Source organism: Gorilla gorilla, chromosome 18, assembly GCF_029281585.2.
Source record: "Gorilla gorilla gorilla isolate KB3781 chromosome 18, NHGRI_mGorGor1-v2.1_pri, whole genome shotgun sequence".
NCBI classification, from domain to species: Eukaryota; Metazoa; Chordata; class Mammalia; order Primates; family Hominidae; genus Gorilla; species Gorilla gorilla.
In genome coordinates this window covers 35708512-35735289 of record NC_073242.2, presented here as the reverse complement: position 1 = coordinate 35735289, position 26778 = coordinate 35708512, and the positions used below count along the sequence as shown (strand labels likewise).

At 43.8% G+C, this 26778-nt stretch overlaps 1 protein-coding gene across 1 annotated transcript; it reads left to right on the top strand.

The window, feature by feature from the left end:
* The first annotated feature begins 2460 nt into the window (after window positions 1–2460).
* On the top strand, window positions 2461–25002 carry LOC129527639 (large ribosomal subunit protein eL15-like). The gene is given in 1 exon segment (XM_063699657.1): window positions 2461–25002. A coding segment is annotated over 1 exon segment (597 nt). The 5' UTR covers window positions 2461–4559; the 3' UTR covers window positions 5157–25002.
* Window positions 25003–26778: the final 1776 nt, after the last annotated feature.

Here is a 26778-nt window from a genome sequence, read left to right as displayed (position 1 = left end):
TGCAGTGGCTCGATCTCAGCTCACTGCAGCCTCTGCCTCCTGGGTTTGAGCAATCCTCCCATCTCAGCCTCCCGAGTGGCTGGGATTACGCATGCCCACCACTACGCCCAGCTACTTTTTTGTATTTTTTGTAGCAACGGGGTTTCACCATATTGGTCAGGCTGGTCTTGAACTCTTGACCTCAGGTGATCCACCCACCTCGGCCTCCCAATGTGCTGAGATTACAGGCGTGAGCCACTGCGCCAGGCCACAAATGTCCTTTTTGCAGCATTTGTGTGCCATAGGTTTCACATTTCTATGGTATTTATTATTGATTTTGCTGTTTGAAATGGCCCCCAAGCATAGCACTGAAGTGCTATCTGGTGTTCCTAAGAAAATACATGTTTTCGGCCCGGCGCAGTGAATAGTGCCTCTGTCGACATGTGTATAGTATGTGCATCTACGTGAGTGCATGTTTTCATTTATTTTGTGAATATTCTAGGAGTAGAATTGCTGAGATATATGGTAATTCTGTGTTTAACTTTTTGACGAATCATTAAACAGTTTTTCTCAGCAGCTGAACCATTTTGCATTTCCACCAGCAATGCATGAGTGTTCCAATATCTCCACATTCCTGCCAGCATTTATTTTCTGCATATTTACTTATTTATTTATTTATGTAATTTAGAGATAGGATCTCACCCTATTGCTCTGGCTAGAATGCAGTGGCATGATCATAGCTCACTACAACCTCAAACTCCTGGGTTCAGTCCTCCCGACTCAGTTTCCCAAGTAGCTAGAACCACAGGGGTGTGCCACCACTCCCAGCTAATTTTTTAATTTTTTGGAGAGGTGGCAGTCTTGCTATGTCGCCTAGGCTGGTCTCAAACTCCCGGACTTAAGTGATCCTCCTGCCTTGGCATCCCAGAGTGCTGGCATGAGTCACTGTTCCCAGCTGCACCCTCGAACACACACACTTTAAAAAAAAAATTGTAGCTATCCTAGTGTGTGTGAATTGAGATCTCACTGTGGTTTTTGTCTGTGTTTCTCTAAAGACTAATGATGTTGAACATCTTTTTATGTGCCTGTTGGTGATTTACATATCTTCTAGGAATGTCTATTCAAGTCCTTTGTTCATATTTGTTTCCCTTTTTTATTGCTGCCGCACAAATTAACTTTGTTCATGTTTTAATTACATTAAAACATAGACTTTTATCAGATGCGTGGTGTGCACATATTTTCTCCCATTCTGTACATTGTCTTTTTACTTTCTTAATAATATCCTTCAATGCACAAAAGTTTTTAATTTGATGAAGTCTAATTTGTCTATTTTTCTTTTTTGGCTTGTACTTTTGGTGTCATATCTAAGAATTCATTGCCAAGTCCAAGATCATGAAAATTCATCCTTGTGTTTTCTTCTAAGAGTTTTATAGTTTTAGTTCTTATATTTATAATAATTTTTAAGGTAATTGCAAGGTTAGGGTCCAACTTTATCCTTTTGTACATGTTTATCCAGTGGTCCTAGGACAATTTTTTTAAAAGGCTATTCTTTCTCCCATTGAATTGTCTTAGCACACCTGTCAAAAATCAATTGACCATAATTGTATAGGTTTATTTGTGGACTCTCAATTCTATTTCATTGGTTTATATGTCTGTTCTTAAGATAATACCACACTGTTTTGATTATTGTAGCTTTGTAGTAAGCTTTAAAATCAAGAAATATGAGTCCTCCAACTTTGTTCTTCTTTTTCAAGAATGTTGTGGCTATTTGGAGTCTTTTACAATTCCATATGAATTTGAGAATCAGCCTTTCCATTTCTGCAGAAAAGACCACTGAAATTGCATTAAATCTGTTTATTGCTTTGGGTAGTATTGACATCTTAACAATATTGAGTCTTCTAATCCATGAACATGGGACGTTTTTCTATTTGTTTAGGTCTTCCTTAATGTCTTTCAGCAATGTTTCATGGCTTTCAGTGTACAAATTTTGAACATCTTTTGTTAAATTTATTACCAAGTATTTTTATTGTTTTTGGTGCTATTGCAAGTGGATTTTCTTAATTTTCTTTTCTTAGTTTAATTTTCAGGTTGTTCGTTTACAGGTTGTTCACAGAATAATTGTTCAATTATTCTCTGAATAATTCTAACCAGGCCAGGCATGTGGGCTCACACCTGTAATCCCAGCACTTTGGGAGGCCAAGGCAGGTGGATAACTGAGACGAGGAGTCCAAGACAAGCCTGGCCAACATAGTGAAGCCCCATTTCTACTAAAAGTACAAAAAATTAACTGGGCATGATGGTGCATGCCTGTAATCTCAGCTGCTTGGGAGGCTGAGACAGAAGAATCACTTGATCCAGGGAGGCAGAGGCTGCAGTGAGCCGAGATCATAACACTGCACTCCAGCCTGGGCAACAGAGTGAGACTCTGTCTCCAATAATAATAATAATTCTAACCAATGAAGTATGATTGGCAAAGATGTGTGTCATTTTCAATCATACCTCATTGGTTAGAATTTTTTTATTTTTATTTTTATTTTATTTTATTTTTGAAATGGAATTTCGCTTTTGTTGCCCAGACTGGAGTGCAATGGCATGATCTCGGCTCCGGGTTCAAGTGATTCTCCTCCCTCAGCCTCCCAAGTAGCTGGGATTACAGGCATGCACTGCCATGCCCAGCTAATTTTCGTATTTTTAGTGGAAATGGGGTTTCGCCATGTTGGCCAGGCTGGTCTCAAACTCCTGACTTCAGGTGATCCACCTGCCTCAGCATCCCAAAGTGCTGGGGTTACAGGCATAAGCTACCATGCCCAGCCTTGGTTAGAATTATTCACAGGGTCAGGTATGACTACCACAACCTTCAATGAGGAGATTGCAGAATTCTTCTCTGAAATTCCTGGCTTCAAACAATCCTCCTATTGGCTTCCCAAAGTGCTGGTATTATGGGTGTAAGCCACTGCACCCAACCAGTATATCTTTTAAAAGAAACATTCAGGGAACAAAAAGGAGCTCTCAGAAATTAAGAAAGCAAGAAGTAAAACAAGAAAAGGGAAGAAAAAATTGCTGAAATCTTGCAGAGATCACAGAAAATGGAGAACATTAGAAGGTCACACAAAAAGATCCCACATCTAAATAATAAGCATTTCAGAAAAATAAAACTGACAAAACACAGGAAAAAAAACTGTAGATGAAATAATAAGAGAAAAAATTTCAGAACTTACAGGTGTGACAATTTTGCACTCCAGCCTGGGTGACAGAGTGAGACTCTGTCAAAAAAACAAAACAAAACAAAACAAAACAATTGACCATAGATGTATGGGTTATTTCCAGACTCTCAATTCTGTTCCACTAATCTATATGCCTATCTTCCTAGCAATACCAAACTTTTTGATTATTGTTGCTTTGTAGTAAATTCTGAAGTCACCAAGTGTGAGTCTTCCAACTATGCTCATTTTTCAAGATTGGCTGTTGGGTGCAATACCATGTGAATTTTAGGTTTGAATTTTCCAGGTCTGCAAACAAGGACATTGGGATTTTCATAGAGATTACATCAAGTCTATAGATCACTTTGGAGTAGTATTGCCATCTTAACAATATTGAGTCTTCTAATACATAAACGTGTATTTTTAGAGATATATAGCATGGCATTTAAAGTAATCTATCATGATCTGTGTAACTTCCTTTAAAGTATTTCAACAGACCACAATAAGATACTACTCTGATTGTGCTAGAATGGCTATAATGGAAAAGTAAACAACAGTGTCAAAAAGGAATGTGGGTTCTGGTTTGTCTTCCTCTCCCTAACTTCATGTCTAGCTTTTTTTTTTCCTTTGAGATGGAGTCTCGCTCTGTTGCCAGGCTGGAGTGCAGTGGCACAATCTCGACTCACTGCAACCATTGCCTCCTGGGTTCAAGCGATTCTCTTCCCTCAGTCTCCCAAGTAACTGGGACTACAGGCACCCACCACCATGCCCAGCTAATTTTTGTATTTTTATTAGAGACGGGGTTTCACCATGTTGGCCAGGCTGGTCTCAAACTCCTGATCTCAGATGATCCACCTGCCTCGGCCTCCCAAAGTGTTGGGATTACAGGCATGAGCCACTGCGCCCAGCCCACAGTTCATTTTTGGTTTTGTTTTTTCCTCCCAAGAGTGTCTTGGGTACTTTGACTCCCTTTTATTCCCCTATCAGTTTTGGAATCAGATTGTCAAGTTCTACAAAAAAAAAAAAAAAAAAAAAAGCTGAGCTTTTCATCGGGATTACATTTGATATATGAATCAATACAAGAGTTGGCGCCTTCAAATCTAGGCTCTTCCAATCAATGAACAGGTGTATCTCTCCATTTATTTAGGTCTTCTTTACTGTCTCTCAACAAAATTTTTTAATAGTTTTTATAGAGGTTCTGTAAGTCCTGTATGAGATGTTATATCTTACCAGGTACTCCCTGGGTACAAGAGGGAGAGTTGCTTTTCAGCCTTTTGAACTGTTTGAAGTTTTTTCTAACCACATGCATATATTTTTCAAAATAAAAATTATTAAGATTTTTGGCCCTTCTGTCTGGTGGCAGCAATCAGGTAAGCCAAGATGGGTGCATACAAGTACATCCACGAGCTGTGGAGGAAGCAGTCTGATGTCATGAGCTTTCTTCTGAGGGTCCGCTGCTGGCAGTACCGCCAGCTTTCTGCTCTCCACAGGGCTCCCCGCCCCACCCGGCCCGATAAAGTGCACCAACTGGGCTACAAGATCAAGCAAGTTTATGTTATATACGGTATTCGTATTCTCCGTGATGGCCGAAAATGCTCAGTTCCTAAGGGTGCAACTTACGGCAAGCCTGTCCATCATGGTATTAACTGAAGCCTACAGTTGATTGCAGAGGAGTGAGTTGGACGCCACTGTGGGGCTCTAAGAGTCCTGAATTCTTACTGGATGGGTGAAGATTTCACACACAGATTTTTTGAGGTTATCCTCATTGATCCATTCCATAAAGCTATCGGAAGAAATCCTGACACCCAGTGGATCACCAAACCAGTCCACAAGCACAAGAAGATGCGTGGGCTGGCATGTGCAGGCCAAAAGAGCCATGGCCTTGGAAAGGGCCGTAAGTTCCACCACACTATTGGTGGTTCTTGCCGGGCAGCTTGGAGAAGGCGCAATACTCTCAATCTCCACTGTTACCACTAATATAAGTAAAGTTTGTAAAACTCATACCTAATAAACAATTTAGGACAGTCAAAAAAATTACTAAGATTTTTGAGCCAGGTGCAGTGGCTCAAGCCTGTAATCCCAGCACTTTGGGAGGCCAAGGCTGGCAGATCACCGGAGGTCAGGAGTTCGAGACCAGCCTGGCCAACATGGCGAAACCCTGTCTGTACTAAAAATACAAAAATTAGCTGGGTGTGGTGGTGCACAAGTGTTATTCCAGCTACTCAGGAGGTGGAGGCAGGAGAACCGCTTGAACCCGGGAGGTAGATGTTGAACTGAGCTGAGATTGCGCCACTGCACTCCAGCCTGGGTGATAGAGTCAGACTCCATCACACAAAAAAAGAAAAAAATTATTAACATTTTTGAATCAGCATTCTATTATCATTGTTTATACATCAAAACTATAAGTAGGCATGCAGTGGAAAGTCTCTCTCCCACTCCTGGACCTATTCACAATATTCCCAATCCTTCCTTCTCAATAGGTAATGGCTATAAATTAATATCTTCTTTATCCTTCCAGAATTCTTCACGCACATGTCCTTAAATGTATACTTTCTCTCGTCTCAAGATAAATGCCATAGACTGTGTGTCTTTTTGCAGAATCTCTTGCAAGACTCTGTGAACACAGTGAGAAAACATGGACCCAGGAACTGTGTTCCTTACATTCAGCTGGAGCTGAGTCTGCAAGTCCCAATGCATGCCAGTAAAGTTCTGCAGGCCAGGTGTGGTGGCCCATGCCTGTAATCCCACCACTTTGGGAGGTCAAGGTGGGCAGATCAACTGAGGTCAGGAGTTCAAGACCAGCCTGGCCAATATGGTGAAACCATGTCTCTACTAAAAATACAAAAAATTAGCCTGGCATGGTGGCATGCACCTGTAATCCCAGCTACTCAGGAGGCTGAGGCAGGAGAATCACTTGAACCCGGGAGGTGGAGGTTTCAGTGAGTCGAGATTGTGCTAGCCTAGGCGACAGAGCAAGACTCCGTCTCAAAAAAAAAAAAAAAAAAAAAAAAAAGGAAAGCTCTGCAGAGTTCTCCAGGGTTACACTCTGTTCTCTGCACTACACCCCCAACTTTTTTTTTTTTTTTTTTTGAGACGGAGTTTCACTCTTGTTGCCCAGGCTGGAATGCAATGGTGTGATCTCGGCTCACCGCAACCTCCACCTCCCAGGTTCAAGCAATTCTCCTGCCTCAGCCTCCCGAGTAGCTGGGATTACAGGTGTGTGCCACCATGCCTGGTTAATTTTGTGTTTTTTAGTACAGACAGGGCTTCACCATGTTGGCCAGGCTGGTCTCAAACTCCTGACCTCGTGATCTGCACGCCTGGCCTCCCAAAGTGCTGAGATTACAAGTGTGAGCCACTGCACCCGGCCTGCATTGCCCTTTTTAATTTTTGATCACCATTTATTAAGTTACAAAGAGCCAGGCCCAGTGCTGCACTAAGCACTTTACATATTTGGCATGTTTTCTCTTTTTTACTCCTTCCAGCAGCCAGGGCCTATGAACTTACAGAAGGCATGATGCCTAAGGCCCACAATACTTTTAGGGCCCCATGAAAATGTTTTACTTCTTTTAAAATCAGAAGAAAAAATAAACATAACCCTGCCTTTATTACATATATATTATTTTTAGTTTTTTAGTTTTTGGTATTTTTGAGCAGGAGCTCTGGCGCCCAGGCTGGAGTGCAGTGGCACAATCATGGCTCACTGCAGCCTTGACCCCCTGGGCTCAGGCAGTCTTCCCACCTCAGCCTCCCGAGGAGCTGGGACCACAGGTACATGCCACCACTTCCGGCTAATTTTTATTTTTTTTATTTTTTGTAGAGAAAGGGTCTTGCCATGTTGCCCAGGCTGTTCTTGAACTCTTGGGATTAAGTAATTCTCACACCTTGGCCTCCCAAAGTGCTGGGATTTCAGGCATGAGCCACTGCACCAGGCCAAGGTTATATTCATCCTTATACTAACACGGTCATAAAATATGATTTAAAACACTTTTTTCTTATGGAGGAAGGAACCCACCAAAAAAATCCATGTGACTGAGTGTGGTGCCGGGTGCCTGTAGTCCCAGCTACCAGGAGGCTGAGGCAGGAGAATCACTTGAACCTGGGAAGCGGAGGTTGCAGTGAGCCGAGATCATGCTACTGCACTTGCACTTCAGCCTGGGTGACAGAGTAAGACTCTGTCTCAAAAAAAAAAAAAAAAAGGCCAGCAGTGGCTCACACTTGTAATCCCAGCACTTTGGGAGACCAAGGCGGGTGGACCACCTGAGGTCAGGAGTTCGAGACCAGCCTGGCCAACATGGTGAAACCCCGACTCTACTAAAAATACAAAAAATTAGCTGGGCATGGTGGCGGGTGCCTGTAATCCCAGCTACTCGGGAGGCTGAAGCAGGAAAAATCAGTTGAACCCAGGAGGCGGAGGTTGTAGTGAACCAAGACTGTGCCACTGTACTCCAGCCTGGGCAATAAGAGCAAAACTCTGTCTCAGAAAGAAAAAAAAAAAAGAAAAAAAATCATAATGTGGCCAAACCAGCAACCCTATGACATGGGTACTATTGCTATGCAGTTTATCCAAGGGAGGAAACTAAAGTCTGAGAAGTGATTTAGCCCAGGTCAGGTGGCTGGAAGGGGTGGGAACATGGACTTGAACCCAAGCCTAGTGACTCTAAAGCTCTTATGCTGGGCCACTCAGCTGAAGAGACTCCAGTCAGCACTTTCCTATGGAAGGGACGTGTTTGATCACAACTGGGAAGTTGTACCCCACAAAAAGAAGGCTCTGGGGAAATGTGATACAGTCTTCAAATATTTTAAGGGCTGTCATGTGGAAAAGGATTAGCTCTTTTGTGTTACTTCCCAGAGCTGAGCTAGGATAGGTGGGGTGTGTTGCAGGAAAGGTAGGGTGTGTGTGTGTGTGTGTGTGTGTGTCTCGCTCTGTGTGTGTGTGTGTGTCTTGCTCTGTGTGTGTGTGTGTGTCTTGCTCTGTGTGTGTGTGTGTCTCGCTCTGTGTGTGTGTGTGTGTGTGTGTGTGTGTGTGTGTGTGTGTGTATGTATGTCTCACTCTGTTACCCAGACTGGAGTGCAATGGAGTGATCGCCACTCACTGCAACCTCCGCCTCCTGGGTTCAAGTGATTCTCCTGCCTCAGCCTCCCGAGTAGCTGGGACTACAGGCATGCACTACCACACCCAGCTAGTTTTTGTATTTATAGTAGAGATGGGGTTTCGCAATGTTGGCCAGGCTGGTCTCTGGCTCCTGACCTTAGGTGATCCGCCCTACTCAGCCTCCCAAAGTCCTGGGATCACAGGCATGAGCCACCGGGCCCCACCAGGAAAGTAGATTTTGGCCCAGTGATATAACAAACTTACTGGATGTGATAAGCCCACTGTCAGTGGTGGTTTATTCTTAAGATCAAAGATGTGGAGTTTGACCCCAGTCACAGACAAGAGCATTGTAAACAAGGCTGTATTGCAGGGGATTGCTGCCTTGGGAGGGGAGTTGGACAAGAATTTGATGAATTTTTATGTCCCTTTCAACTCTAAGATTCTATGTTTGCAGGGCCCAGCACGGGGGCTCATGCCTGTAATCCCAGCACTTTGGGAAGCCAAGGCGGGCAGATCACCTGAGGTCGGGAATTCGAGACCATCCTGGCCAACATGGTGAAACCCCGTCTCTACTAAAAAAACAAAATTAGCTGGGCACGGTGGCGTACTCCTGTAATCCCAGCTAGTCGGGAAGCTGAGGCAGGAGGATCACTTAAAGCCGGGAGGCAAAGGTTGCAGTGAGCCTGGATAGCGCCATTGCACTCCAGTCAGGGTGACAAAGCGAGACTCTGTCTCAGAAAAAAAAAAAAAAAAAAAGATTCTATGGTTGCAAATAGCAGCAGCTCAGCAGTGTAGAGTTGAATTCCCTACCAAACCAATTTTACTAATTGTTATTGAGCCTTTTTATGTACCATTGGTGGGAGTATGAATGGATACTCTTTTGAAAGTGTTATTTGGCCGTATTTATTAAAATTTAGACTGCTTGGGCCGGGCGCAGTGGCTCACGCCTGTGATCCCAGTACTTTGGGAGGCTGAGGCGGGCAGATCAACTAAGGTCAGGAGTTCGAGACCAGCCTGACCAGCATGGTGAAACTCTGTCTCTACTAAAAACTACAAAAAGTAGAGCCAGGCGTGGTGGCTCACACCTGTAATTCCAGCACTTTGGGAGGCTGAGGCGGGCAGATCACCTGAGGTCGGTTGTTCGAGACCAGCCTGACCAACATGGAGAAACCCCGTCTCTACTAAAAATACAAAATTAGTTGTGCGTGGTGGCGCATACCTGTAATCCCAGCTATTCGGGAGGCTGAGGCAGGAGGATTACCTGAATCCGGGAAGCGGAGGTTGTGGTGAGCGGAGATGGCGCCATTGCACTACAGCCTGGGAAGCAAGAGCAAAACTCCGTCTCAAAAAGAAAAAAAAAAACAAAAAAACTACAAAATGTAGCCAGGCATGGTGGTGGGTGCCTATAATCCCAGCTACTTGGGAGGCTGAGGCAGGAGAATGGCTACAACCTGGGAGGCGGAGGTTGTAGTGGGCTGAGAATGTGCCATTGCATTCCAGCCTGGGCGACAGAGTGAAACTGTTTAAAAAAAAAAAAAATTCGACTGTTCAGGCAGGGCATGGTGGTTCTTGCCTGTAGTCCCAGCACTTTGGGAGGCCAAGGCGGGCGGATCACGAGGTCAGGAGTTCAAGACCAGCCTGGCCAATATGGTGAAACCCTATCTATACTAAAAATACAAAAAGTTACCTGGGCATGGTGGCATATGCCTGTAATCCCAGCTACTCGGGAGGCTGAGGCAGGAGAATCGCTTGAACCCAGGAGGCAGAGGTTGCAGTGAGCCAAAACCGTGCCATTGCACTCTAGCCTGGGCAACAGAACGAGACTTTGTCTCAAAAAAAAAAAAATTTAAACTGTTTATACTTTTTGACTTCGCAATACTTTTTTTTTTTTTTTTTTTGAGACGGAGTCTTGCTCTACCGCTCAGGCTGGAGTACGATGGTGCAATCTCAGCTCACTACAACCTTCCCTTCCAGGTTCAAGCAATTCCCCTGCATCAGCCTCCCGAGTAGCTGGGGCTACAGGCACGCACCACCACACCTGGCTAACTTTTTTGTATTTTTGTAAAGATGGGGTTTCGCCACGTTGGCTAGGCTGGTCTTGAACTCCTGACCTTAGGTGATCCATCTGCTTCAGCCTCCCAAAGTGCTGGGATTATAGGCATGAGCCACTCACTGCACACGGCCTAACAAACATACTTAATAAGTAAATCATGGAGTGTGTAGCAGGTGAGAAAGGCAGTGACGAGAACTTGCGATGCGGGGTGGAGGTGAAGGAGGGTTGCAATTTTAAGCAGAGTGGTCAGGGTAGGCCTCACGGAGAAGGTGATATTTGAGCAAATCATTAAAGATCATGAATAGGACACCTCCCACTCTTGTTCTAAGTTGGAAATTCACCAGGAGTTACTTTTTCCTTTTTCTTTGTTCTAGAGGCAGAGTTCTCACTATGTTGCCCAGGCTGGTCTTGATCTCCTGAGCTCAAGCGATCCACCCACCTCAGCCTCCCAAAGTGCTGGGATTACAGGTGTCAATCACTGCACCCAGCACTGGGAGACACTTGTGAGGGGCCTGGCATCCAGCAGGCTCTGAAGGATGGTCGCTATTATTGTTCATTTTAGTCCTGAAATGAACAGGAGCTCTCAAAGCGCTTACCTAAGGAAGATGTCTAAGAGCATTGCAGTTTGCAAATGAAGAGTGGGCAGGGTTTGGGTTATGGTAACTGTTTTATCTGCCTCCCCAGAAAGGAAACAAAGTATCTGGTCAGCGGGGAAGGTTTCCACCTGTGCATCCTGTTTGCCAGCGAGCCTGCCGGCCCCTGTGGCAATCCACCCATTGTGTTTCCATCAGCGTAATTGCATGTGGGAGGCTCCTCTGCACTCTCAGTCCTTGAAAAATCCCCCACAGGGCCTCCCCAATTAGGCAATGATAAAGCCATTGGTGTGGTTAGATCCCTCCTGGGACAGGATGTTAACCCTCAGCAGCTCCTGAACCATGGGAGCTGGTCCCTGTCAATGTCACGGAAACAGAACAAGAGGAGGCTTCAAAGAAATCAGTTGCCCGCGCTCCCTGATTGCAACCAGGCCTTATCTAGTGCCTTTTAAAAATGGCCCTGACCCTTTCTTCTTATTTATTAAATTATTTATTTATTTATTTATTTATTTATTTATTTTTGAGACAGGGTCTTGCTCTGTGGCCCAGGCTGGAGTGCAGTGACTCGATCTCTGCTCATTGCAACTTCCGCCTCCCAGATTCAAGCGATTCTCCTGCCTCAGCCTCCCAGTAGCTGCGATTACAGGTGCCTGGCACCACACCCGGCTAATTTCTGTATTTTTAATAGAGGCAGGGTTTTGCCATATTGACCAGGCTTGTCTCCAACTCTCTGGCCTCAAGTGATCTGGCCGCCTCAGCCTCCCAAAGTGCTGGGATTACAGGCCTGAGTTCCCGTGCTCGGTCTCTTATTACTTTTTAAAATGAGACAAGGCCCCACTCTGGTTTTGCCACGTTGCACAGGCTGGAGTGCAGTGGTGCAATCACGGCTCTCTGCAGCCTCAACTTCCTGGGCTCAGCTGATTCTCCCAACTCAGCCTTTCAAGTAGCTGGTACTATAGGCACTCACCACCACGCCTGGCTAATTTTTGTATTTTTTGTAGAGTCGGGGGGCGGTGTCTTGCCATATTGCCCAAGCTGGGCTCGAACTTGTGGGCTTAAGCGATCCGCCCACCTCAGCCTCCCAAAATGCTGGGATTACAGGCATGAGCCACCGTGCCTGGGCCCTGACCTCTTCTTCAGGGTAACAGATATCTGCTAGGATCTGCTGTGGCTTCTACGTTCCCTTAAGCAAAGAGAGGGGAGAGGAGAAAAAATAGATTTCAACCCAAAGCCAGTATAAGCACCCCAAGAGAGGTCAATAAAGTCTCAATTTGGAGGTGAGGAAAGCCTTTATTGGCACCCAGGACATTGGTGTTGGGATTAGAGGACAGACTAGTGGGATTTTGACACACACAAATGAAGAATGGTGTCTTAGGCATATGGCACAGCAAAGAAAAAGGCTTGCAGGCTTTAACTATGGGACATATTCAAGCTGTCCTAAGCAGTTCCTTTTGTCTGAAGTATGATAAAGAAAATAATACATAATAGTAATAAACATTCTTTATATGCTTGAAACCACTTTTATAAAAATCATAGTAATAAGGGTAATTTAACACAATTGGCTGGGCGCGGTGGCTCACGCCTATAATCTCAACACTTTGGGAGGCTGAGGCGGGCGGATCACTTGAGGTCAGGGGTTCAAGACCAACCTAGCCAACATGGTGAAACCCTATCTCTGCTAAAAATAGAAAAATAAGCCAAGCATGGTGGTGCACGCCTGTAGTCCCAGCTACTCCGGAGGCTGAGGCACTAGAATTGCTTGAACCATGGGGGCAGAGGCTGCAATCAGCTGAGATCAAGCCACGGCACTCAAGCCTGGGCAACAGAGCGAGACTCTGTCTCAAAAATACAAATTTAATGTTATTGACTCTATCTTGTTTTCACTATGCTAAATTGTTTTTCTTTATTTTTGTATAGAGGCCACAGTACTCTTTTTTTTTTAGAAAATGAATTTTTTTGTTATTGTTTAATAATTAAAACCAGCCAGATGTGGTGGCTTAAGCCTGTAATTCCAACACTGTGGGAGGCTGAGCTATGAGGATCACTTGAGGCCAGGAATTCGAGTCCTGCCTGGGCAACAAAGTGAGACACCATCTCTATAAAAAATTTTTAAAATTAGCTGGGCATGGTGGTGCATGCCTGTAGTCCCAGCAACTCAGGAGGCTGAAGCAAGAGGATCAGTTAAGCCCAGGAATTCGAGGCTACAGTGAGCTATGATTATACCATTGCATTCCAGTCTGGGTGACAGAGTGAGACCTTGTCTCTAATAAATTAGTTGATTAATAAAAATTTTAAAATTGACAGAAAGTCTTACAAGTCTATAAGATCTACTTCTGTCTGTTATGTCTATGTTTATGTGCCATGAATATATAATATTTCGCTACTTAAATATATTTTTAAAAGCTCTAATCAGTTGACTTAACCACTTAAATTGAATATTTTATCAAAAAATAAAAACTTTAAATATCTTTTAGTTCACATGACTTTAATAACCTTTAGTAAATAAAGACAGTTTTTCAATTATTAGTAAAATAAAAACATCTTCAGAATGTGAACATTTGGTGTAAATTAGACAAGTCTGGTATTGTCTTTACTAAGATCTTTCAGGTCCTAAACTACTTTTATAAATTTTTTTCTTAGACTGGGACTCACTCTGTTGCCCAGGCTGGAGTATAGTGGCATGCTCACTGCAGCCTCAACCTCCCTGGGCTCAGGTGATCCTTCCACCTCAGCCTTCCAAGTAGTTGGGACTATAAGCACGTACCACCACGTCTGGCTCATTTTTGTATTTTTAGTGGAGATCGGGTTTTACCATGTTGGCCAGGCTGGTCTCTAATTCCTAGGCTCAAGGCATCCACCAGCCTCTGCTCCCAAAGTGCTAGAATTACAAGCATGAGCCACCGTGCCTAGCCCTTCTATAATATTTTAAATAATTGTTGGACTTGTCTATTTTAAAGCCCTTAGATTGTAGATAAGGCCTGGGGATGTGTAGAATTAACCATGTCCCCTGCCTATCCTAAAAAGCATCATATATTATTGACATATATTATTACTGTCCTAGACTCTGTACCTGGTACATAATTAAAATTGCCTACCTCCTTAGTTTTTCATTAAAAATAAAAGTTAGTAATGGCTGGGTGCAGTGGCTCACGCCTGTAATCCCAGCACTTTGGGAGGCCAAGGCAGACAGATCACCTGAGGTCAGGAGTTTGAGACCAGCCTGGCCAACATGGCGAAACCCTGTCTCTATAAAAAATACAAAAATTAGCTGGGCATGCATGGTGGTGCACACCTGTAGTCTGAGGTACTCGGGAGGCTAAGGCAAGAGAATTGCTTGAACCCGAGAGGCAGAGACTGCCTAAGAGTTAACATTATGATATATGTAATTAAAACTACTAAAGGAACAATTTTACATACAAAGGTAAAATTTAGTTTTTTAAACAAAATTTTCATGTAATATTAAAAAATAGTAAAAAAATTTTTCTTTGCAGGAGAGACAGATTCAGTTAGCCTCATACTGTCTTTATTGGGTCTTGTTTAAAACACAGTCTCCCATCTGTTAAAAAATAAGTCTTTGCCTCTTGAAAATTTTTGAGTTATCGGCTGGGTACGGTGGCTCATGCGTGTAATCCCAACCCTTTGGGAGGCCAAGGCAGGTGGGTCCCTTGAGGTCGGGAGTTTGAGACCACCCTGTCCAACATAGTGAAACCCCATCTCTACTAAAAGTACAATAATTTGCTGGGCATGGTTGTGGGCACCTGTAATTCCAGCTACTCAGGAGGCTGAGGCAGGAGGATTGCCTGAACCCAGGAGGTGGAGGTTGCAGTGAGCCATGATCACGCCACTGTACTCCAGACTGAGCGACAGAGAGAGACCCTGTCTCAAAAAAAAAAAAAAAAAAAAAAAAGTTGAAATCATACAAAGTACTTTTGGCCGGGTGCGGTGGCTCACGCCTGTAATCCCAGCACTTTGGGAGGCCGAGGCAGGCGGATCACCTGAGGTCAGGAGTTTGAGACCAGCCTGGCCAACATGGTGAAACCGCATATCTATTAAAAATACAAAAAGTAGCTGGGTGTGGTGGCGGGTGCCTATAATCCCAGCTACTTGGGAGACTGAGGCAGGAGAATTGCTTGAACCCGGGAGGCGGAGGTTGCAGTGAGCTGAGATCACGCCATTGCACTCCAGCCTGGGTGACAGAGTGAGACCCTGCAAAAAAAAAAAAAAAAAGGTAATTTCTTCAACCACAACGGAATAAAACTAGAAATCAACAAGAGAAAGAAAATTTTTAGATTCACAAATATACGATTATGTAGAAATTAACATAAACAATGAGTAAAATAAGACATCATAAAAAAATTTTTAAATATTTTGAGATGAATGAAAAAGCAATACAACTTACCAAAACTTATGAGATGCAGCAAAGACAATGCTCAGAGGGAAATTTATAGCTGTAAACACCTACATCAAAAATGAAAGAGGGCGGGCGCGGTGGCTCACGCCTGTAATTCCAGCACTTTGGGAGGCTGAGGCGGGTGGATCACCTGACGTCAGAAGTTCAAGACCAGCCTGACCAACATGGAGAAACCCCATCTCCACTAAAAAGACAGAACTAGCTGGGCATGGTGGCACATGCCTGTAGTCCTTGCTACTTAGGAGGCTGAGGCAGGTGGATCACTCGAACCCATGAGGCGAAGGTTGTGGTGAGCTGAGATCGTGCCATTGCACTCCAGCCTAGGCAACAAGAGTGAAACTCCATCTCAAAAAAAAAAAAAAATGAACACTTGAGGCCAGGAGTTTGAGACCAGCCTTAGTAATATAGCGAGACCCTATCTGTATGAAAAATACAAATAAAAAATCTAGCCAGGCATCGTGGCACATGCCTGTGATCTCAGCTACTTGGGAGGCTGAGGCAGGAGGATCACTTGAGCCCAGGAGTTTGAGGCTACAGTGAGCCATGATTGCACCACTACACTCCAGCTTGGACAACAGAGCAAGACCTTGTCTCAAGCAAAAAAAAGAAAGACAGATCTCAAATAATACATTCTTCCACCTTATAGGATTAGAAAAAGATCAAACTATGCCGAAAGCAAGCAGCAGCAAAAAAACAATAAAAATTACAGTGAAGATAAATAAAATATAGTATTCTATAAAAGCAATAGACTCAACAAAACCAAAAACTGGTTCTTTAACAAATCAGCAAAATTGCTAAACTTTTGGAAATACTGATCCCCCCCAAAAGAAGAATGGAGATGACCCAAATCACTAAAATCAGGAACCAAAGATTACTACAACCCTTACAAAAATAAAAGATTATAAGAGAATAATATAAACAATGACATGTCAATTAATTGAATACACCTGGATGAAATGTACAAATTTCTAGAAACACACAAATTACCAAGACTAACCCAAGAAAAACTAGGAAGTCGGAATAGATCTATAACAAGGAAAGAGATGGAATTGGTAACAATTTTTTAAAGTTCCGTAAGGAAAAGCTCAGGACCCGATGGCTCCATTGGTGAATTCTACCAGGTATTTGAATAATTAAGGCCAATTCTTATTAAAATCTTCCCAAAACTAGAAGAGGAGGCAACATTTCTGACCCATTCTATGAAGCCAGCATTACCCTGATACCAAAGCCACACAATGACATTACAGGAAAAGAAAACTATAGACCAATGTCCCTTATAAATATAGATGCAGAAATCCTAAATAAAATACTAGCAAATCAAATCCAGCAGCATAGAAACATATTATACATATGTGTTAACAGATGAGACTTATCCCAAGAATGTAAGGGTGATTCATTATAAGAAAATCAGGGCAGGGCGCAGTGGCTCAAAACTGTAGTCCTAGCTACTTGGCACGCTGAGGTGAGAGAATCGCTTGAGCTGGGGAGGTTGAGGCTGCGGTGAACCATGTTTGCGCCTCTGCACCCCACCCTGGGTGACAAAGTGAGACCCTGTCTCAAAAAAGAAAGAACTCAGCCAGGCACGGTGGTTCACGCCTGTATTCCCAGCACTTTGGCAGGCCGAGGCAGGTGGACCATTTGAGGTAAAGAGTTCGAGATCAGCCTGGCCAACACGGTGAAACCTCATCTCTACTAAAAATACAAAAAATAAAAATAAATTAGCTTGGCGTGGTGACACACTCCTGTAATGCCAGGTGTTAGGGAGGCTGAGGTAGGAAAATTGCTTGAACCCAGGGGATGGAGGTTGCAGTGAGCCGAGATCATGCCACTGCACTCCAGCCTGGGAGACTGAGACTCCATCTCAAAATAAATAAATAAATAAATAAATAAATTTTATTCACAACATTAATAGAATTAAGGGATAATGTAGAAAACAGCCTTTGACAAAACCCAACACCTTTTCAGGATTTAAAACAAAACAAAACAACAACAACAACGACAAAGAATACTGAAATAATAAAGACCAGAAGAGAACTTCTTCAACAGGATAAAGGGCATATATAAAAAACTTACACCAGGCCAGGCATGGTGACTCACTCCTGTAACCCCAGTACTTTGGGAAGATTGCTTGAGCCTAGAAGTTTGAGACCAGCCTGGGCAACATAGTGAGACGCTGGCTCTATTTATTTATTTATTTATTTATTTATTTATTTATTTATTTATTTTTTTTTATTTATTTTTTGAAACGGAGTCTCGCTATGTCGCTCAAGCTGGAGTGCGGTGGCATGATCTCTCACTGCAAGCTCCGCCTCCTGGGTTCAGGCCATTCTCCTGCCTCAGCCTCCCGAGTATCTGGGACTACAGGCGCCCGCCACCACGCCCGGCTATTTTTTTTTTTTTGTATTTTAGTAGAGATGGGGTTTCACTGTGTTAATCAGGATGGTCTCTATCTCCTGACCTCGTGATCCGCCTGCCTCGGCCTCCCAAAGTGCTGGGATTACAGGCTAAGCCAGTGTGCCCGGCCCGCTGTTTCTATTTATAGAAAGAAAGAAAAAGAAGGAAGAGAGAAAGAAAGAAAGAAGGAAGGAAGGAAGGAAAGAAGGAAGGAAGGAGAAAGAAAGAAAGGAAGAGACACCATATGCAACAGTGAAAGGCTTACAAATTTAAAGATTTCCCCACAAAGACCAGGAACAACACAAGGATGCCTGCTTTTTACCACCTCTTGTCAACATTGCACTTTAATGTTTTATTGATTGATTGATCTATTTTTATTGATATATGAATGGATTTTTTTTTCTTTTTTTATTATACTTTAAGTTCTACGATACATGTGCACGACGTGCAGGTTTGTTACATAGGTATACATGTGCTATGTTGGTTTGCTGCACCCATCAACTCGACATTTACATTAGGTATTTGTCCTAATGCTCTCCCTCCCGCCCCCACTACCCCCAACAGGCCCCAGTGTGTGAAGTTCCCTGCCCTGTGTCCATGTGTTTTCATTGTTCAGTTCCCACCTATGAGTGAAACATGTGGTGGTTGGTTTTCTGACCTTGTGACAGTTTGCTAAGAATGATGGTTTCCAGCTGCATCCATGTCCTTGCAAAGGACATGAACTCATCCTTTTTTATGGCTGCATAGTATTCCATGGTGTATATGTGCCACATTCTCTTAATCCAGTCTATCATTAATGGACATTTGGGTTGGCTCCAAGTCTTTGCTATTGTGAAGAGTGCCACAATAAACATATGTGTGCATGTGTCTTCATAGTAGCATGATTTGTAATCCTTTGGGTATATACCCAGTGAAGGGATTGCTGGGTCAAATGGTATTTCTGGTTCTAGATCCTTGAGGAATAGCCACACAGTGTGTGGCTATTGAGCAGAATGGTTGAACTAATTTACACTCCCACCAACAGTGTAAAAGCATTCCTATTTCTCCACACCCTCTACAGCATCTGTGGTTTCCTCACTTTTTAATGATCGCCGTTCGAACTGGCATGAGATGGTATCTCACTGTGGTTTTGATTTGCATTTCTCTGATGACCAGTGATGTTGAGTATTTTTTCATGTGTCTGTTGGCTGCATAAATGTCTTCTTTTGAGAAGTGTCTGTTCATATCCTTTGCCCACTTTTTGATGGGGTTGTTTGTTTTTTTCTTGTAAATTTGTTTAAGTTCTTTGTAGATTCCGAATACTAGCCCTTTGTCAGACGGGCAGATTGCAAAAGTTTTCTCCCAATCTGTAGATTGCCTGTTCAGTCTGATGATAGTTGCTGACCAGGCTGCAGCATCACAGGTTGATCTTGGACTGCTTCGCTAGCAGTGACCAAGGCTCTGTGGGCGTGCGACCTGCTGAGCCAGGAACGGGAGGGAATCTCCTGGTCTGCCAGTTGCTAAGACCGTGGGAAAAGCACAGTATTTGGATGGAAGTGTACCATTCCTCCAGGTGCAGTCTGTCACAGCTTCCCTTGCCTAGGAAAGGGAAATCCCCTGAACCCTTGCACTTCCTGGGAGAGGCAACACACTGCCCTGCTTCAGCTCACCCTCTGTGGGCTGCACCCACTGTCCAACCAGTCCCAGTGAGATGAACCAGGTACCTCAGTTGGAAATGCAGAAATCACCTGTCTTCTGTGTTGATCTCACTGGGAGCTACAGACCAGAGCTGTTCCTATTTGGCCATCTTGGAAGTGACTCATCTATTTTTATTTATTTATTTTTGGAGACCGCTTCTCTCTCTGTCACCCAAGCTAGAATGCAGTGGCACGATCTTGGCTCACTGTGGCCTCTGCCTCCTGGGTTCAAGCAATTCTCCTGCCTCAGCCTCCCAAGTAGCTGGGACTACAGGTGTGGGCCACCATGCCCAGGTAATTTTTGTATTTTTGGTAGACACAGGGTTTCACCATTTTGGCCAGGCTGGTCTCGAACTCCTCACCTCAGGTGATCTGTCCACCTCAGCTTCCCAAAGTGCTGAAATTACAGGTGTGAGCCACTGTGCCTGGCTGAACATTGCCCTTTAATGTTTTAAAATGTAGGTTTTATTATTGTCTACCTATGCTGAGGCCAACAAATTAGGAGACAGCTGTCATTGAAAAGGTAGTTTGCAGCTGGGCGTGGTTGCTCGCGCCTGTAATCCCAGCACCTTGGGAGGCTGAGGTGGGTGGATCACTTGAGGTCATGAGTTCTAGACCAGCCTGGCCAACATGGTGAAAGCCCGTCTCTAGTAAAAAATACAAAAATTAGCTGGGCGTGGTGGGGGCACCTGTAGTCCCAGCTACTTGGGAGGCTGAGGCAGGAGAATCACTTGAACCCGGGAGGCAGAGGTTGCTGTGAGCCAAGAGTATGCCACTGCACTCCAGCCTGGGCGACAGAGCAAGACTCCATCTCAAAAAAAGAAAAAAAAAAAAAGATCAACGCACAAACATCAGCCACATTTCCATAAACTAACAATAAACAATCAGAAAGTAAAATTAAGAAAACAATTTCACTTCCAATAGAACAAAAATAAATAAATTTAACCAAGTAGGAGTAACACTAGTGCCCTGAAAACTACAAAACGTGGCTGAAAGCAATTATGAAGACCTAAATAAATAGAAAGACGATGTCACATGTTGATATGGTTTGGCTCTTTGTCCCCACCCAAATCTCATCTTGAATTGTACTCCCATGATTCCCACGTGTTGTGGAAGGGACCCGGTGGGAGATAATTGAATCATGGGGGCAGTTTTTCCCGTACTGTTCTTGTGGTAGTGAATAAGTCTTACAAGATCTAATGGTTTTATAAGGAGAAACCCGTTTCACTTGGCTCTCATTCTCTCTCTTGCCACCGCCATGTAAAAAATGCCTTTCGCCTTCCACCATGATTGTGAGGCCTCCCTAGCCACGTGGAACTGTAAGACCATTAAACCGCTTTCTTTTGTAAACTCCCCAGTCTTGGGTATGTCTTTATCAGCAGCACGAAAACAGACTAATACATGTGTTTATGAATTAGAAGACTTAATATTGTTAAGATGATAATACTATCCCAAAGTGATCTATGGACTTGATATAATCCCTATGAAAATCCCAGTGTCCTTGTTTGCAGACCTGGAAAATTCAAACCTAATATTCACATGGTATTGCACCCAAGAGCCAATCTTGAAAAATGAGCAGAGTTGAAGACTCACACTTGGTGATTTCAGAATTTACTACAAAGCCACAATACTCAAAAGGTGTGATACTGGTATGAGGATAGGCATATAGATTAGTGGAATAGAATTGAAAGTCTGGAAATGACCCATACATCTATAGTCAATTGATTTTTTCTTTTGAGGCAGGATTTTGCTCTGTTGCCCTGGCTGGAGTGCAGTGGCGCAATCACAGTTCATTGTAACCACTACCTCCTGGGCTCAAGCAATCCTCCCACCTCAGCCTCCCACATAGCTAGTAGCTGGGAGTATAGGCACGTGCCACCACACCTGGCTAATGTTTTTTGTTTTTAGTAGAGATGAAGTCTCGCCATGTTGCTGAGGCTGGTCTCAAACTCCTGGGCTCAAGCAATCCTCTCACCTTGACCTCCCAAAGTGCCGGGATTACAGGCGTGACCCACTGCACCCAGGGTGGTCAGTTGGCTTTTTGTTGTTGTTTGTTCGTTTGTTTGTTTTCGAGATGTAGTCTTGCTCTGTCACCCAGGCTGGAGTGCAGTGTTGAATTCTTGGCTCACTGCAACCTCCACTTCCTGGATTCAAGCAATTCTCCTGCTTCAGCCTCTCGAGTAGCTAGGACTACAGGCACCCACCACCACGCCTGGCTAAGTTTTGTATTTTTAGTACAGACAGGCTTTCACCATGTTGGCCAGTCTGATCTTGAACTCCTGACCTCAGGTGATCCACCCACCTCGGCCTCTCAAAGTGCTGGGATTACAGGTGTGAGCCACCATGCCCAGCCAGTGAATTGGCTTTTGACAAGCGTGCCAAGGCCATTCAATAGGCGAAAGAACAGTTTCCCTCTCTCTCTTTTTTTTTAAATTTCAGTAGATTTTGGGGTACAAGTGGGTTTTGTTTACATAGATGAATTATATAGTGGTAAATTTTGAGATTTTAATGCACCCATCATCACCCAAGTAGTTACACGTGTACCCAACATGTAGTTTTCATCCATACCCTCCTCTCATCCTCCCCCTTCTGAGACTCCAGAGTCCGTTATATCACTCTGTATGCCTTTGGGTACTCATAGCTTAGCTCCTACTTATAAGCGAGAACATACAATATTTGGTTTTCCATTCCTGAGTTACTTCACTTAGATTAATGGCCTCCAGCTCCATCCAAGTTGCTGAAAAAGACATATTTTTTTTTCTTTTTTTTGAGATGGAGTCTTGTTCTGTCATCCAGGCTGGAGTGCAGTGGCATAATCTCGGCTCACGCAACCTCCACCTCCCGGGTTCAAGCAATTCTCCTGTCTTGGCCTCCCAAGTAGCCGGGACTACAGGTGCACACCACCATGCCTGGCATATTTTTACACTTTTAGTAGAGACAGGGTCTCGCCATGATGGCCAGGCTGGTCTTGAACTCCTGACTTCTGGTGATCCACCCCCCTTGACCTCCCAAAGTGCTAGGATTACAGGCATGAGCCACTGTGCCCAGCCTAAAAGACATAATTTCATAGAACAGTCTCTTCAACAAATGACCCTGGGACCATGAGATATCCACATGCAAAAGAATGCGATTGGACTTTGAACTCACACCATAATATTAACATCTAAATTATAAAAGTTAAAACTATAAAATACTTAAAAGAGAGCCTAGAGGGAAATCTTCATTATCTTTGGCTTGGCAATGGTTTCTTAAATATGAAACCAAAACACACAAGTAACAGCAGCAAAGGTTGAGAAACTAGACTTCATCAAAATTAAAACCTTTTATGCATCAAAGAACAGTATCGAAGGAGAGAAAAGGCAGTTCACAGAATGAGAGAAAATATTTGCAAATCACATATTTGATAAGGCTCTACTATCCGGAATATGTAAAGAACTTTACAACTCAACAACAAAAAAAGCAAAGCACCCAGTTTTTAAAAATGGGCCCCGGACTTGAATAGACATTTCTCCAAAGAAGATATACAAATGGCCAACAAGCACGTGAACAGATGCTGAACATCATTTGTTATTAGGGAAATGCAAATAAAAATCACAAAGAGATGCCACTTCACACACAATAGAATGGTTAGAATTTTTAAAAATGGAAAATTACAGCCAGGCGCCATGGCTCACGAGGTCAGGAGTTCAAGACAAGCCTGGCCAAGATGGTGAAACCCCATCTCTACTGCAAATACAAAAACATCATCCAGGCACAGTGGCAGGCAACTGTAATCCCAGCTACTCAGGAGGCTGAGGCAGGAGAATCGCTTGAACCCGTGGGGCAGAGGTTGCAATGAGCTGAGATCACGCCACTGCACTCCAGCCTGGGCGACAGAGTGAGACTCTGTGTCAAAAAAAAAAAAAGGAAAATTACAAGCCTGATGGGGATATGGAGAAACTGAAAGCCTTGTACATTGCTGCTAGGAATGTAAAATGGTACAGCCTCTATGGAAAACAGTTTGGCAGTTCCTCAAAAAGTTGAACATAGAATTACAATGTGACCCAGCAATTTAATGCCTGGGTGTATACTAGTATACAGGTGTTCAAACATTAACTGGCACACAAATGCTCATAGCAGCACTATTCGTAACGGTCCATAAAGTGGAAACAAATCAAATGCCCATCAATTAATGACTGTATAAATAATATTTAGTTTATCTATGCAATGGAATATCATTCAGACATGAAAAGGAAGAAAATACTGATGCATGCTACAACTGGGATGAACCTTGAAAACATCATGCTACAAAAAAGAATCCCAGTCAGGCGCAGTGGCTCATACCGGTAATCCTAGCACTTTGGGAGGCCGAGTTGGGCAGATTGCTTGAGCTCAGGAGTTCCAGACCAGCCCAGGCACCATGGCAACAGCGTGTCTCTACAAAAAAATACAAAAATTAGCCAGGGGTGCTGGTGCACACCTGTAGTCCCAGCTACTTGGGAGGCTGAGGTGGCAGGATCTCTTCAACCTGGGAGGTCAAGGCTGTAGTGAGCCATGATATGAAAGAAAAGAAGAAAGACAAAGAAAAAGAAAGGAAGAAAGAAAAGAAGAAAGAAAGAAAGAAAGGAAAGAAGGAAAGAAAGAAAGAAAAAGAAAAGAAAGAAAGGAAAGAAAGAAAGAAAGGGAGAGGAAGGAAACAGACACAGACACAAAAGACCACATATTTTATGAATATATTTATATGGGATGAAACACACGGAATAAGCAAAGCCGGAGAGACAGGAAGTAGATTGTGGTTCTCAGGGCCTAGGAGGAGGGGCGGAATGGAGAATGTTTGCTTAATGGTTATGGATTTTTGTTTTTTGTTTTTGCTTTTTGTTTTTGTCTTTTGTTTTGCTGTGGTAAAGATGTTTTAGATAGTAATGATAGCTGTGGAACATTGTGAATGTGACAAAAAACAGTGAACTATTCACTTTAAATGGTGATTTTTTTTTTTTTTTTTGAGACAGGGTATCACTCTGTCACCCACGCTGAAGTACAGTGGAGTGATCATAGTGCACTTCAGCCTCCTGGGCCCAAGTGATCCTCCTGCCTCAGCCTCCCTAGTGGCTGGAACTACAGGCACACACCACCATGCCTGGCCCCAAAGGGTGATTTTTAAAAATGTTTTGTGAATCTTACTTCAAAAAAAGAAAGAAGGCCGGGCGCGGTGGCTCACGCCTGTAATCCCAACACTTTCGGAGGCCAAGGTAGGCGGATCGCCTAAGGTCAGGGGTTCAAGACCAGCCTGGCCAAAATGGTAAAACCCCATCTCTACTAAAAAATACAAAAATCAGCCAGGTGTGGTGATGGGTGCCTGTAATCCCAGCTACTTAGGAGGCTGAGGCAGGGAGTATTGCTTGAACCCAGAGGCGGAGGTTGCAGTGAGCCAAGATTGTGCCACTGCACTCCAGCCTGAACGACAAAGCTAGACCCTGTCTCAAAAAAAAGAAAAAAAAAGAAGGAAGGAAAGAAAAAAGAAAGAGAAAGAAAGAAAGAAAAAGAAAAGAAAGAAAGGAAAAGAAAAAAGAAAGAAAAGAAAGGAAATGTAACTCAAATCAGGCTAATGAGATACGAGGAAAGTTTTGTTAAATGTTTCCGAGGAAGTTCTTCCTGGTGCTCTGGCAGAGATCCTGGAAGTCATTCTGTTTTCTCCTCTGAACATTGTAATCCTTGAATATAAGGCCTCAAACAGTGGTGATCATCCCACCAACCCTTAAAAAAATGGTGCCTGTCTGTGGTCCTCACGAAATGGGCACTTGCCCAAACTTGTGCCCTGTGCTATGGAAGTGCCGAGTAGATGATTGGGGGCTGACATTCAGCCCGTATGTGTGGTTGTATCTTCCCAAAAAAGGAGATTTTTTTTTGTTTGTTTTTAAGGAAATTGTCTGCTGCCCAGAGGAATCTCTCTCTCTCTCTCATCCATCTGTCCGTTCATCTGTCCATGGCCCATCCATCTGACCATCTATCCTTCCACCGATCACCCATCCACTTGTCAATCCATTCATTCATTCATTCAGTTGTCCATCCATTCATCCACCACCCATCCATCCATTCATCCACCTGTCCATCCATCCATCCTTCCATCACCCATTCAACTCATCCATCTATCAATTCATTCATCTGTCCATCCACCCATCCACTCATCCATCTCTTTATTCCTCATTCATTCAGTACTAGAATATTCGAAGTCCCATGTCAGGTTTTTTGTTTTTTGTTTCTTAAGACAGGTTGGCTCTGTTGCCCAGGCTGGGGTGCAGTGGTCCCATCTTGGCTCACTACAACCTCCGCCTTCTGGGCTCCACCTCAGCCTCTCGAGTAGCTGTGACTACAGGCATGCACAATCATGCCCAGCTAATTTTTGTATTTTTTGTAGAGATGAGGTCTTGTTATGTTGCCCAGGCTGATCTCAAACTCCTGGGCTGAAGAGACCTATCCACCTTGGTCTCCCAAAGTGCTGGGACTACAGGCGTGAGCCACCACATCAACTGGAATACCTTTTTCTAATTTGGTTAAGATGACCATATATTACAAGTGGCCAGCCTGGGGTAAGCCATGAGAATATAAAGAAAGATAGTCACAGTTACAGGCATAAGTCAACCCTTAAACCTGCCAAACTGACCAGGCATGGTGGCCAACGCCTGTAATCCCAGCACTTTAGGAGGCCAGGTGCTGGATCACTTGAGGCCAGGAGTTTGAGACCAGCCTGGGCAACATGGTGAAACCTGGTCTCTACTAAAGATACAAAACTTAGCCAGGCATGTAGTCCCAGCTACTCAGGAGGCTGAGATGGGAGGGTGTCTTGAACCCACAGGTGGAGGTTGCAGTGACCCAAGATCATGCCACTGCACTCCAGCCTGGGCAACAGAGCTAGACCTTGTCTCAATAAATAAATAAACCTGTCAAACATCTAGACTTCTGGTTATGTTTAAGATTAATCTTTTTTTTGGCCAGGTGTGGTGACTCATGCCTATAGTCCCAGCGCTTTGGGAGGCCAAGGTGGGTGGATCACTTCAGGTCAGGAGTTTGAGACCAGCCTGGCCAACATAGTGAAACCCCCTCTGTAAAAAAAATACAAAAATTAGCCAGGCGTGGTGGCGCGCGCCTATAGTCCTAGCTACTCAGGAGGCTGAGAATCGCTTGAACCCAGGAGACAGAAGATGCAGTGAGCCAAGATCGTGCTACTGCACTCCAGCCTGTGCAACAGAGAGTGACTTCATCTTAAAAAAAGAAAAAGAAAAAAAAAGGCTAGGCACGATGGCTCACGCCTGTAATCCCAGCACTTTGGGAGGCCAAGGCGGGCAGATCACAAGATCAGAAGTTCGAGACCAGCCTGGCCAACATGGTGAAACCCTGTCT